This window comes from Microcaecilia unicolor, chromosome 1, assembly GCF_901765095.1.
Source record: "Microcaecilia unicolor chromosome 1, aMicUni1.1, whole genome shotgun sequence".
In the NCBI taxonomy this organism is placed as follows: domain Eukaryota; kingdom Metazoa; phylum Chordata; class Amphibia; order Gymnophiona; family Siphonopidae; genus Microcaecilia; species Microcaecilia unicolor.
The window spans coordinates 382539756-382554611 of record NC_044031.1 but is presented as its reverse complement, the minus strand read 5'-3'; the positions used below and the strand labels follow the sequence as shown (position 1 = coordinate 382554611).

The following is a 14856-nucleotide window of genomic DNA, read 5'->3' as shown; positions in this document are numbered from 1 at the left end:
ATGTTAGGCATGGAGGGAGTATAGGGACAGGGATACAGATGGAGAATGCTGGAGGCAGAGGGAGGGATAGGGAAGCAGAGGGCAGATGGTGAAAATTGGGGGAGGATGGAGATAGGCACATAGAGTGAAGATGGATGGTGGACATGGAGAGAGATGAAATGTGAAAAAGAGACACTGGGACCAGAGCAAATGGAAAAATAAAATGCTCAGAGATAAAAAAAAAAACCATAAACAACAAAACAATATTTATTCTGACTTTATTAATTGGAATATGTCAATTTTGGCAAATGTGCTTCTCTGAAAGCTTACACTTCTATTTCTGTTTTACTAGTATTGCTGTACATGCAACACCTGACTTTTTGAGGTTCAGTCTTTTTGTCTTCATATCTCTATTACTGATATGTAGTCCCTTGTTTCATACTTGTTGAGGGTCTGTCTGTGTGTTTTGTGTATGTGACCAAGGTGTGGTATTCTGCCAGTGTTTATTTACTGTGTAGGGAAAAGGGGAAATGGGACTTGATATACTGCCTTTCTGTGGTTTTTGCAACTACATTCAAAGTGTATGGGGCAATGGAGGGTTAAGTGACTTACCTGGAGTCATAAGGAGCTGCAGTGAGAATCAAACACAGTTCCCCAGGATTAAAGTCTGCGGCACTAACTATTAGGCTATACCTCCTGTAGTAGTCTGACTTGTTCTGTATTTTCAGTAGGAAGTATATAAGTATTCTAGGGTTGTTACTATTTGATTCCTGGACATTCTCTCTTTCAAGTCTCTGCTGCCCACAAGGAGCAAGCTGTGAAATGCTTATGGGACCACTGACGGTTGATGGCAACCCTGAATAGGGTGAGGTTGCCAGTGCCACTCCCTGGCCATTCTAAGGCAATGGAGGGTTAAATGGCTTGCCTAACGCCAGAAGGGGCTATGGTGGGATTATGAACTTGGGCCCTCTGATTCCCAGTCTGCTGCTCAAACCATTAGGCAATTCTTCTTCCCTGTCCTGGACATTAGTGCAGCTTTATTATTTATTTTGTTACATTTGTACCCCACATTTCCCCACCTATTTGCAGGCTCAAAATGGCTTACATGGTACCGTGAAGGTGATCGCCAACTCCAGTAGAGAACAAATACAAAGTGATGTTATAGTCAGATAAGGTTCATATGTTACAATCGCATTGGGAATCGCAGAGAAGAAGAGTTATATAGTGTTCGTTACGAGCTTTGGTTACGTTGTGTTGCGGGGTTCGGGCACTTAAATTGGGTCGGTAGGGTATGCCTTTCCGAACAGGTAGGTCTTTAGTAATTTCCGGAAGTTAAGGTGGTCATACGTTGTTTTCACAGCTTTTGGTAATGTATTCCATAATTGTGTGCTTATGTAGGAGAAGCTGGATGCATAAGTTGACTTGTATTTGAGTCCTTTACAGCTTGGGTAGTGGAGATTTAAGTATGGTTTTCTATAATATATAAGTCCGGAATGTGTTTGTTTTTTGCAGAATTTGGTTATTGGAGCTCTGTTTCTGTTATGTAACGTTTGTGAAATAATCTTAGAACGTAAACATATGTGGCAGTTTTTTTCTTTTGAGATGGCAACCCTAGTGTGGATAGTTGGTTGTAGGGGGGCGGGAGAAGGGTACAACAGTAGGCGTGGCAAGGGACATGGGGCATAGCATGAGGGTAGGAAAAGGGTGGGGTATAGGCGGAGCATAGAGCGGGGCAGGTGTCAGGTTTTTCTTTGGCAAAAAGTTGGCAACCCTATTTGTACCCATGACAAGTTTTAAAGTGAGAGAATATGCGTACTCTCTCTTTTGAAAATTGTTGCAAAGTTCACAAGTAAGATATCTCCCCGGACTTTGTGGTTGTACAGACAATCTGAAAACCACCTCCTGAGTAGTGCAATAAATATAAATCCGCCCATTATGTCATGTGAATTGCTATGCCTGCTTGGGGTTCCTGTCCATTGAAGGGTCAATCCAAATCTTAATAGGGATCCCTAATAGGGATTCACGTTCCAACTACCCCTAGCACTGGGATAAGGGATGGTAACTGGAGTTTGGTAGTTACTACTCCTCCATCCCCCTTCTTGTTCCCCCGTGGACCACTCTTCCTTTCCACACAGGAAGTGTAGGATGTGGGGCCTTGAGGAAGGGAAGATGAACAGGAAGGAAGTGCATTTCTGGCTTTCAGCACCATAGTGGTGTGGAGGGAGTGAAGCCCTAGAGAAAGGGATGGGAGAGATGTCATGAGGAAGATGTAGCTCTCAATGATGCCCCCTGGGGAAGGCCTGGAGGAGTGGTTCCATGGGGAAGAGTCCACAGGAGGAGGAGATGCTTCATGGGAATGGAATACTCCTACTGGTAGAGGGGAGCTGGATTTGGGATGAGAGAGGAAAGATGTGAACAGGGCTAGAGTTAGAGAGAAAGGGAACGGGAGGGAGATCAAAACAGTGCAAAAAGGGACAGATGGAGAATGAAAACGGTTTACAAGCTATATACAGGTACTTATTTTGTACCTGGGGAATGGAGGGTTTAGTGACGTGCCCAGAGTCACAAGGAGCTGCAGTGGGAGGACAGAAACAGAAGGAAAATGGGAAGTTAGGAGGCGTAAGAGCCAGGAAGATAGGGGCTTGGAGGAGGAATAAGAGCCAGATTAAAGGTGAGGCCCACAATGAAGAGTGTGAAATGGTCTAGGAAAATGAGAAACAGAAAGGAAATGGATATATGAAGGAAGAAGGTAGTGAAAGACACGGAAGGGAAAAAAGGGGCAGATGGAGAATCAAATGATGAGAAAAGGGGAATACGTGAACTGAAGAGGTGATTATTGAATAGAGCGATAGAGAGAAGTGATTTTTAAGAGATATGGTACTGACAAGACTAAAGAATAGCAAATAGGTGGGAAAAAGAGGGGGAGAAGACAGATTAACTGCCCTACAGGAAACACAACTTGTATTGCCTGGCATTATGGATGCATTGTTTTGTATTTTCATTAGTGTCCTCTTATTGTAATTTGCTTTAAAAGTCTGATGTAAGCCACATTGAACTTGTTTGGGATAATGCGGGATACAAATGCCAGAAAGAAAGAAAGAAAGAAAGAAAGAAAGAAAGAAAGAAAGAAAGAAAGAAAGAAAGAAAGAAAGGACTGTTCTCATCTAGTGTACTTTCAAGGAAAAAAAGATAGAGGACAACAACTTTGCCCCAATAATTAAACACTATGATCGATGTTGACTTCAGATGCGGATGTCCCAGAAGATCCAAGTATAAAGCAGCTGCTGAACGTTATCTGGGTACTGCCGATAATTTTCCAGGTACTGGTTTGGGATATCTGGATAAGTTAGGACCGCTATTTTGCTGTCCTAACTTATCTGGATAGTTAATCAGGTATTGGCAGTACTCAGATAACTTCCAGCTCTGCTTCCAGACCACCTCAAGATGATGTGGATAACGCCGGGGCAGTCAGTAAAGATTTCATCAGCTTTATCTAGGTAATGTTGCTGAAAACAAGTGCTGCTCAATATCAATCTCTTATTTTCAAATTACCTTTTCTACAGTGTGACTTTTTACGTTGTTAAAATTATACATTTATGTACCAAAATTTAAAAACAATACTTTTCTGTAATAATTGATGTGGCACTGGCCTTTTCTTTGTAGCTCTCATTTCTCTGCTGAATCTTTAACTGTTTATAGATACAGTGTACAAAATGCTATAATTTCATATTTGTTTTCAGGGATGAGGGGGACTTGAATGTTAACATTTGTTCCATTAAGTCAATAAATATAATTTACAGTATACTTCCTACACTGAAATGACCAGATCTTCGGTTAATTTTTGCACTTGTCTGTATCACAGCTTACACAGAATTCAGCTTTCTCCGGGACCATTATGACCCCCTAAAATACTGCAGCGGTGGGAGCTAACAGAGGTTTTACTCTAACTCAGGGATTTTCAACCCTGTCCTCAGGACACACTTAGCCAGTCAGATTTTCAGGATACCCACAATAAAAATATGCATAAGATGAATTTGCACGTGCTACCTCCATTCTATGCAAATCTGTGGGTATCCTGAAAACTGGACTGGCTAAGTGTGTCCTGAGGACTGGGCTGAGAACCCCTGCTCTAACTCCTAGGATATAGTTACACCTTTACTGTTCTGATGCACTTATTTCTGGTCTGGGTGCAGCTTCCATTTAGACTTGCCCAGACTTTGTCTTCACATTTCAACGTGAACAGGGAGAGAGAGCACACATTGATGCTGTATTAATGGATCTGGTGGGGAAGTAGAGGGGAAGGGTGTGTGTGGAGGGAGTGCAGTAGAGTGCTGTTGTGTGTGTGAAGATGGCATGGACACATCTGTCTTTTTGAGTGGTAGTATCCTGAGAAAGGGAGGAATACTGCTGATGTTTCAAAAACACTTAAAACTTGTCAACAAACATGCAGTTGTTTCATTTTAAAAATGTTTGACCTTGTAGGGTTTGATTCTAGATTACATAGTCTGTTCCCTGTTTCTTTTCACACTACTCCTGGAAGTGTAGCCAGACTATCAGGTACTAGAAGTAGGCTGGTCACTTGACCCGTCAGCCTTCTAGACTGATCCAGCTTTGATTTTCCCCAGTTCCATCTGTGGCCTTTTTGTTCAAAAGTCTCCAGGAAAGACAGGGCTATAAAACAAATAGGAGGAAATATTTTTTCACTCAATGAATAGTTAAGCTCTGGAACTCTTTGCCAGAGAAAGTGGTAACAGAGGTTAGCGTATCTGGGTTTAAAAAAAGTTTGGACAAATTCCTGGAGGAAAAGTCCATAGTCTGCTATTGAGACAGACATAGGAAGCAAACTGCTTGCCCTGGGATTTGTAGTATGAAGTGTTGCCACAAGTTAGGTTTCTGCCAGATACTTGTGACCTGGCTTGGCCACTGTTTGGAAAACAGGATACTGGGGTAGATGGACCATAGGGCTGACCCAGTATGGCTACTTTTATGTTCTTATCGATGCAGTGGAGGCAAAACCAGAACATGTATCAGCCTCTCAGGGTTGATCTGAGCCAAGTAGCAGCCCTAAGTAAAAGGGTCTGTAGTGTGAGAACAATATTTGCAGAGTTAGAGGGCATGGATTCCAGCACTGGGCCGGGATACATCTCCTCAGATGATTGAAACAGAGTATTTCCCTTCCTCACCTCTTACCGTAATGTTGGTGTGCCTCCATGGACGGGCTAATGGGATTGCTTTTGAATGTGAACTTTTCATTGGCCTCTTTCGTTGGCTTGTTAAGCTGTGGCAGGGAGATGGCATTCTTTATGATGGGCGAGACAGCTGGAGGTGGTGCCTCCTCTCTGCTTTGCTGGCTGCGTAATGGTGACTTCCTCACTTGCCTTAGGGTGCGGAGGAAGAAATTGTGCTTGCCAGACTCTGGGGTCCCACCATGGTTGCTGAGGAAAGAAGTGTCCCCGAAAACATCACCCCCACGCCCCACATGCATGGTGTGACGAAAGTCACCCATGGGTGGGCCGATCATGTCCAGCGTAAGCTCAGACCTCAGGCGTCGTTTGCCATGAGAGCCGGACACGAGGCTCTTAATCACGGGCAGCTTCCCCAAACTCATCTCCACCAAGACAAAAGAAAAATTGCCAAATCCAAAGAGAAAAATTCTTATCCCCACCTGTTTTGAATTAAAAATTGGTAGGTAAACTGATTAGACTCCCATTGCTGTCCAATAGTTCATGTGGTGCACTGTAGAATCACCTGTCAGTACAGCAAAGAGACTGGATTTAATTCCTGAAGAAAAACAGCAAATAATCCAGGAACTGCAGAGAGATGTTTCAGGCCTTCCAAATTTTTAGCCCTCTTTATTTGCTCACTGTGAAACTGCAGGGCACATTTTGCTTTCAAATTCCTCTTGTGTAAGTGTCATTCATGTTGCTCCTTCTTATATGGATATACCTTGTAGCCCCTGAATCTGTCCCTCTGTGCAGTGCTGTGAGATACCAGGACTACAGCCTGCAAAAGACTTGGAAGTAGTGACTTTCTGGTGAACACAAAGGGATTAGAAGAGGCAGCTTTAGCTTGCCACACCTGGCTGATTAAAAAATGTTTGGTGCAGTTAAAGAGAACTTAGATTAGGGATACTTCTGCATTCTGTGTATCACCATTTCTCTCTCTCTCTACCTCTTTCGCAGCTAGTAAAGGAAAATTTAGATTCTGGTTTAAATGCCAAAAGGAAGCATCCAGATAAAGCTTTTTCACACTCCCAAGCTGGACATCCTAAAAAAAAAGAAGAAAATGTTAAATAGCATCTATGAGGCAGGAAAGAAAAAAATCATGTTTGCATTTATTATTTTTGTACCCTGTGCTTTCCCACTCTTGGCAGGCTCAATGCAGCTTACATGGGGCAATGGAGGGTTAAGTGATTTGCCCAGAGTCACAAGGAGCTGCCTGTGCCTGAAGTGGGAATTGAACTCAGTTCCCCAGGAACAAAGTTCACCACCCTAACCACTAGGCCACTCCTCCACTCCTATTATGGTAGTGACCTGCTGGAATCAGGCTGACAGGAGATAACACAGTTCAGGTTACCTGTTGAGAAGCTAATCCAGTCTTAGTTTTACTAAGCCATCTCTTGCTGCATTCTGGGACTTGCAGATCTGATATTTAGCAGAAAAATACTGCTGAGTGAGCTGACCAAGGTTAACTGGTAGCAGCTATACCAGCATCATAAGGATGTAAGAGAGCTGACAGTTTCAGGCCCATTACCTGCAGCTTAAGAGCCATGGCTCAAAGTAGGGCAAATGATTGGAAAAGTACTGTAAGTCTGTTTTCTTGCAAAGTTTTTTTCCTCAAGCATTTCATTTTGTTTTTTCTTTTGGTGTGTTCTGGAAGGAAATAAACTCCAAAGAAAAAAAATTACAAGCAAAAATGACATCATTCTGGGAGCTTTTCCCAATTTCTATTTTTTTAAAACTTGCAATTTCCTCCCTTTTCTTCTAGCTCAGTCTGAGCAAGAGCTGAGATTTAGTGCAGGATTTTTTTTCCTGTTTATATTCCCAGCATACTTAAGATTGGCCATTGTAATATAGGTCTCAGTCAAGTGCCATGCAGCACGGCATCTTCCAGAAACATGCAATTATGGGCCCTGACTCCAGCCACTAGGTGTCACCCTTGAGCAACTACCATGAATCCCTCCCTTCCCCCCTCCCCACCCACTGCAGGGGGCTGCAAATACTACTTGTGCAGCACCTCCAGGTCCAGCTGATCCAGGGAGCAGAAGGACTGATTCAGAGAGCAACACTTGCAAACTGAGCCACAAGTTGGCTCTGCCTAGTTATTTAAATTTAGCACTTTTATGCTTGTCTACAAAGATTCTGATTGCACAGGTTTCCCTATATGTAAAATTTTTAGCTTTTCTAAAGTTATAACAAATTAGCATTTTCAGCAAAAAAAGTGCATTCTTTAAAAAAAAAAAATGAGGGTCTGTGCTCATCTACTGCCATTGCAAAGCCCCTTGATGCTGAATGGGAGGATAAAGCTTTTTGCACATATATTTATCCAGCAGTGAATGGAATTCACCATGATCCTTCTGAGTGAGAATCTTGGTGAATCCTGGTACCCTACCAAAACAATCCAAGTTCTGATATTCACACATTGGGACTAAATAGATGAGTGTTTTTTAGACTTGGCATGTTTCTGCATGGATCCAACTACCACAGACAGGTGTGTGGTGGCAGTTGGGATCGACCAAGTTCATCACCTGCTTGGACGTGATATTTGATGTTCACCTTCTTACCTGCAGCATATTTGCTTAGTAGACATGGAGCAAAAGAATTGAGCCTCATACAGCGTGTCAAAAATATTTAGGGATCTGGATGCAGTACAAGAGGGGCTGATAAAAATTAACATTTTCCATTTCTTTCACTTGATGTACTGCCTTTCTAAAAGGAAAGCAGAGCGGTTCACATAATCTGCCACTTGTACAATAGAGTAAGTTAAAAATCAAAAACAATGAAAGTGCAACTCAACTGGAAGTACTACACAAAGGGCTACCATTTAAGACGTGTTAATGTACTATTAACCCCCAGTAACTAGTAACTAGGTCTCAGTGCGTAAATTGAAACCTGTGGAAAAAAAAAGCAGGAGTTAGTGGTAGCCTATGTTAATAGCTAGACCCCTAAGACATTAGCATAAAGAAGAACATGCAATATCATCATAGTTGGTGCCATCAACCTTTAGGGGCACTCTACAAAGTTTCTGTCCTTTGTTATGTCAAGTGAGAGGAGTGGAAAAGAATACAAAGTTAGGGATAATCACCAAAGTGACAGAAACTATCAAATGGTGTGCCTGCATGCTGCTAGTAGATGTGGAAAACGGGAGCATGACAATTTACGTGGACCTGAAATTTTTCAACGTAAACATCCAGTGAGAAAAATACACAGGCAGCAATTCTACAAATTGACATCTCATTTTAGCAGGGCTTTTTTTGAGGGGATACTGAGTACTGGCACCTTTTCCACTGCCTGCTAAAATTGACCCATGGATCCCAAGTTTTAATGAAAGAGCTCAGGCTCTACACACCAACTCTGCCTTGTCATAGATTCTGTGACTGGTTGCAGGGGGCCTGGCTATTGTGGGGTGGGTTCCTCAGTGATTACCCCACCTCTGAAGGGTGGCCTGGCATTTGAGTACCGGCACCTTTTTTGCTAGCAAAACGCACTGCCTTTTGGGCACTACAAAGGGCCATATTTAGCACCAGTTCTGTAACGGCTTAAAGGCATGCCTACGCCATTGTAGGATTCTAGCTCAAAGCAGCATTGATGTGCCAAAAGTTAAGTGTGCCTACGTACAAAGTCAATGGCTGGTAGAGGTGGGCGTGCCTAAGAGGAGTGGCCTAGTGGTTAGAGCACTGGTCTTGCAATCCAAAGGTGGCCGGTTCAAATCCCACTGCTGCTCCTTGTGATCTTGGGCAAATCACTTAACCCTTCATTGCCTCAGGTACAAACTTAGATTGTGAGCTCTACTAGGACAGAGAAATATCTAGAGTACCTGAATGTAACTCACCTTCAGCTACTAATGAAAAAGGTGTGAGAAATATCTAAATAAATAAATGCAACTGATAGTATTCTATAAGTTGTGTGTCACCTACATGTATGCCCTGACAGTTGCATGCTAAGTGATTTAGGCACACAGGGCCTGATATTCAGACCAAGGGAGGTAGCTGGGCTGCCTCCTGTGGTTGGCACTGAGCCCAGATATTCAATGCTGGGCTGTTTCCGGTGATTGGCACTGAATATGCAAGTATACTTTGGCCGGTTTAAATTTAACCAGCCAAGCCGATATTCAGGGCTGACCGGTTAAGTTTAAATTGGCCACAGATATACCTGCTATTTTGGCTGCCAAATTTGGCCACCAAACGTAGCTGGCAATGTGCTGCATATCGGCGGATAGCCGGTTATATCGCATGATATAACCGGTTATCCGCTAGGTGCTAACCAGTAATATTTGGCGGAAGACAGCCGGCTTAGCACCGTTAAATGGTTTTAAATATTAAGTGGACTTTTTATAGAATAGAGCCTAGCACATATGCACGTAACTGTCAATTATTGGTGCCAATCATGTGCATAAGCACTAATATTCTATCATCTAAGCACACCATTGCTCCTTCAATGTAGGCACCAGTTTATAGAATTTCCATTTTATTGTCTACCCTGGTGACATATTACCCAAACTGGCTAGCGGTACATCTTCTCCAACCTAGATGCTGTCAGTTGATTTTGGCAGATCCCACTGGAAGAAGAGAGTACCAACCAATGTTTATTATTTTATGGGGAAAGTATTGTTTTAGAAGGTTGTTTTTTGGGATTACAGCAGCTCCTGAAAGCTTCCACAAGAAGATAACTGAGTTTCTGAAAATACTTGAAAATGTCATAGTCTACATAGATGATACCCTGGTGGATGGATCTACAAAAGTTGAGTGGGACATGCAGCTGAAATAAGAAGTCATAGATTCTGTCTCCATGCCTGCACTCAAACTCATTAGAGGAAAATAGAAATTTAGATAATTAGAGATTGGATTTCTGGGCCAGTGTGTTAGTCAGCATAGCACTGCACCAAGCCAAGGAAAGATGAAATTAAATACAGCTCTTAAATTCCAACAGGATAAATCACAACTTGGATGATTTTTTAGGCATGATTTCATACTTGAGAAATACTACCTGACTTATCTGCAGCTGTGGAGCCTCTAAATGAGCTCTTAACAGCATCTACAACGGGGGACAAAATCTGGAAACAGTATTTCAGCACGCTAAGAAGCTGCTAAAAGATGCCCTAGCCCTTGTTTTCAGTGACCCAAACTCACAATAGCTAGAACAGATGTTAGTAATTATGGACTGGGTGGAGTACTCTTTCAAACAACATAGTGGGAAACTGAGGCTAGCTGCCACTGTGCCCACACTGAAAAGCAATGGCTGGCCAGCATTTGGGTATCTGAGAAATTTCATCACTATTTTTGTGGCCGAGGATCCTAAAAGTGCATCACGGATTATAAACCCCTCTAAGGTAGCTTTACTAGCATTTTCTTTGCTGAAAGGGCATACTAAGTAGAATAGTTTAGAGGAGTGTATTATGTTTCAACGGCACCCCCTTGGGGATGCTGCCATACTATTTTCCTGATTTTATATTACTTAGAGGCCTGGAGTAGGTGTGGACATTTTGTTTGGACTTGATTGAGAAAAGATCTCTTCCCTGTTTCAACTTCTGGATTGTTAATTAGCTGTGAAGGCCACAATTGTTTCCTTAAATCTTAAGTTTGTTGAATTCTAACCTTCAGTAATTCAAAGAAGCAAAGTCTACTAACTGTACTTAACCTTTGCTGGGGAAGTAAATGAATGTTCTCCAAAGGGAAAGTTCCTTTTTAAATCTATCTGTGGTGAACCGCAGAGGATAGAGAATTGCAGTGTGTATTAAAATGTTGCTGAGCAGACGAACTTAGCTGTGCTTGAGTGAGCTAAAGCCTTCTTCGGAGAGCATGGATCCACGTATTTCTGAGGAAACTCGGGCAAGAAATGATACGGAGAGTCCACTAGGATCACCAAGGACAAAATTCTGGGAGAGAGCAAAAGTTTCAATCTAGTGGTCAAGTATCAGAAAAGATATCAAGGAAGGTGTTGTATGCTGCCAGTTCAGCAACAACAAGCCAAACCAGCAGAAGGAACCACGCTACCAGACTTTCTCTGGCAAAGATTGATATGAAGTTTCTAGAAATTTCATGTAGTTGTAGAAGACTACTGCTCTTCTTAGAGTGAAACTGTACAGCTTCTACCTCCACCAGTGCTATCTTACTGGCAAAGTACTGAGGACCTTAGAAACAGACAACAACCCACAGTTTACCTCAACTCAGTTGAAAGAATCTGCACATTTAGAAGATTCTGAACACATATACGCAAGCTCATATTACCCACAAGCACATGGGATTATTGAGTGGCTACTTCTACCTGCTAAAACAGAGGTGGGCAACCAAGGGTAATAACCCAGTCAGGTTTTCAAGATTTCCACAACGAATGTGCAGGAGATCTATTAGTATACAATGGAAGCTGTGCATGCAAATCAGTATCTTGCATATTCATTCTGGAAACCTTGAAAACCTGACTGGGTTGTGGTCCTTGAGGACTGTGGTTGTCCACTCCTGTGCTAAAATGATACCAAAACAAAAACAACCTTTGCTGGCTCCTCTTAGCTACCAGATAACCCCAACCATATACACTTGAGAAAGCCAAACAAGGCTACTTATGGGTCATTAGATTTGTACTAGGCTACCTTCTTTACTGGGCCTACTGACAAGATACACAAGCTAGACAGTATATGTCACTATTCTGCTTGATCTCGCCCACCTCTGCACACAGGTGACCAAGAAAGGATAGCTAGACATAAAAACAGCCAGTGCTCTACCCCATACAGAAAAACTGAGGAGATTATGTCAGAAGAAAATTATAAACGCTTATGAACAACTCTACAGGGAATGGAACAAATATACCCAGATCAGTTACACATTACAAAAGGATTTAGATTCACACCTGAACAGAAGCAGATAACTTTAGTGGACTTTGTTGACATGAGCGCCTGTGCAGCTGCTGCATTCTCAGCTGATAGTGCTCACGGAAGGGGGAAGAGGAAGGGATTTTGGATTTAGCGTACACATCTTTTTTCATTTGTAACTTCAGGTGAGTTAGATACAGGTATGGAGAATGTAAGGGTGAGGGGTCATGGATTTGATATACCACCTTTCTGTGGTACAACCAAAGTGGTTTACATATATTATATACAGGTACTTTCTCTTCCTCTTCTGGGCTTACAATTTAAGGTTTGTATCTGGGGCAATGGAGGGTTAAGTGAAACACGATTGGCCTGCAAGGTACAATCATTTGTGAGAATGAATTTAGAAATGTAATGTCAGTCAGGAACTGGATTGTAGTACATTACAGTCTTGATACTCCAACCATCCGGCATATCCAACAGACCCCCTGGTGATGTCATCATCAGCTCTAAGTTGTTTCAGTCTAGAGAAAACCTTTTTGATAATAGAATTTTTGAAAATAGAGAACTCTGTGCTTTTGTTTAATGCATTGTTTGAGGGGTTACCTTTGTTTTCTGTATTATGTGACTTTTCACTTTTCTGACAATGGGTCAGGCCTGTTTAGGTCAGATAATCGAGACTGTACTGTATGTCTACATTTAAAGGGGAAGTGGCAGTGGACAGAATTTGGACACATTTTCAGATTCCCACAGAACAAAAGGTATTTTGTTATTTGAAGAAGTATTCTTCATCTCAGAGTGTACTGGACTCATTTAACACAATCTTTAAAGAATATATTAGTTAAGAGTTTTTTCCTGAGGATATCGGTCCAATTATACTTACGCCAATTCCTAAAAACACATCACTACAATCGACTGAGGTAAATATTATAGACCAGTAGCATCTATTCCACTATTAACTAAAGTAATGAAAGGAATTGTTGATGAACAGCTTAGTGATTTTTTGGAACATTTTGACATCTTGCATAGGTCTCAGTCTGGATTTAGCAAAGGATATAGGAGCGAAACAGCTTTAGGTATACTTCTGACAAGGGTTAGAAGTTAGCCTTGGAAAGCGAGTATTACTAAGGGCAATTTGACATATTAAGCGTGTTTGATTGGTTGATCATGACATTTTCATATATTTACTCTGTTATTTTGGGATTGGAGATGCAGTGCTGCATTGGTTTCAAGGTTTTTTGAGGAAAAGGTCATATCAGGTTAAAATGAATCAGATGTATTCTATTCCCTGGGTTCCTGATTGTGCAGTACCCTGGGCTCACCAATATCACCAATTCTGTTCTACTGGCTCCTTTGAGTGTTATACTGACTAAATTGGGCTTTTGCCCTTTTATATATACAGATGATATCACAATGTATATACCATTTACTGGGGAAATAGAAGGAATTGTGCGGGATATTAAGAGAGGTTTGAATATGTTGGAACATTGGGCTTTATTGTTTAAACTGAAACTCAATCGGGATAAGACTAAGAGGATCTTTTACTAAACTGCGGTAGAAAGTAGCCTGTGGTAGTGTGGGCATGTGAAATTGCTGCATGCCGAAGCCACTTACTACCGCAGACGTAAAAAGCCTATTTTTAAAATGGAAGTTGTTAATGGCCATGTGCTAATATAAAAATTGGCATGCAGCCATTTACTGCCTCCTATTTAGAAAATAGAAATTTATTTTCTGGCATGGGAAATGATGCGTGGCAAAAACAAAATGGCGCCAGGGCACACCCAACGGTAGTGCTGTTTTGCCATGTGCAAAGCCATGTGGTAGCCCTAGTGCTGCTTAGAAAAAGGGCCCCTAAGTTTTTAGTATTGAGTAGCAGTTTTAATCATCTGCCACTAAAAGATTTCACTGTAAATGGAACAACATTATCTAGTGTTTGGCAATTAAAATCCAATGCAAAGAAGTGCAAAGTGATGCACTTAGGGAGTAGAAATCCACGGGAGACGTTATGTGTTAGGCGGTGAGAGTCTGATATGCACTGACAGGGAGAAGGATCTTGGAGTGATAGTACCTGAAGATCTGAAGGCGCCAAAACAGTGTGACAAGGCCTTGGTGACCGTAGCCACAAGGATGCTGGGCTGCATAGAGAGAGGTGTAACCAGCAGAAGAAAGGAGGTGTTGATGCCCCTGTACAAGTCATTGGTGAGGCCCCAACCTGGAGTATTGTGTTCAGTTTTGGAGGCCGTATCTAGTTAAAGATGTAAGAAGACTTGAAGCGGTCCAGAGGAAGGTGACAAGAATGATATGAGGCTTGCTATTTAAAAGACACTTGAGAAGAGACTGGAAGACCTGAATATGTTTACCCTAGAGAAGAGGAGGGACAGGGGAGATATGATACCGACGTTTAAATACTTGAAAGGTATTAATATAGAAACAAATATTTTCAAGAGAAGGGTGAGGTTGCAGGGTGGTAGACTTAGGAGTAATGCCAGAAAATTCTTTTTCACAGAGAGGGTGGTGGATGCCTGAAATGCCCTCCCGAGGGAGGTGGTGGAGAAAAAAACTGTGGTGGAATTCAAAAAGGCATGGGATGAACACAGAGGATCTCTAATTTAGAAAATGAATCATATGTAACCCTTTAAATTTTATTTTTTTAAATGTTTTTTGCATGTCAAGTGGTGCTTAGATAGGAACTCTGGCTCCATCAACTAAAGGCCGGTGCTGGGCTGGCTTGTACAGTCTGAGTCCCACATATAGCGATCCAGTTTAGGATGGACTGGAGAGAGCTTTGATGGAAACTCCAATTTTTTGGAATGAGAGAACAGTACCGGACTGACTTTTATGGTCTGTGTCCCACAA

General features: G+C 42.0%; 1 protein-coding gene across 1 annotated transcript in view; it reads right to left on the bottom strand.

The window, feature by feature from the left end:
* CDC42EP1 (CDC42 effector protein 1) overlaps positions 1 to 14856 on the bottom strand; it is a 54853-nt gene that overhangs the window by 16566 nt on the left and 23431 nt on the right. Inside the window, exon 2 of the mRNA XM_030210327.1 lies at positions 5170 to 6246. Within this exon, the coding sequence (XP_030066187.1) occupies positions 5170 to 5587 (418 nt within the window). The 5' untranslated portion in view covers positions 5588 to 6246. The remainder of the gene's footprint in view (positions 1 to 5169; positions 6247 to 14856) is intronic.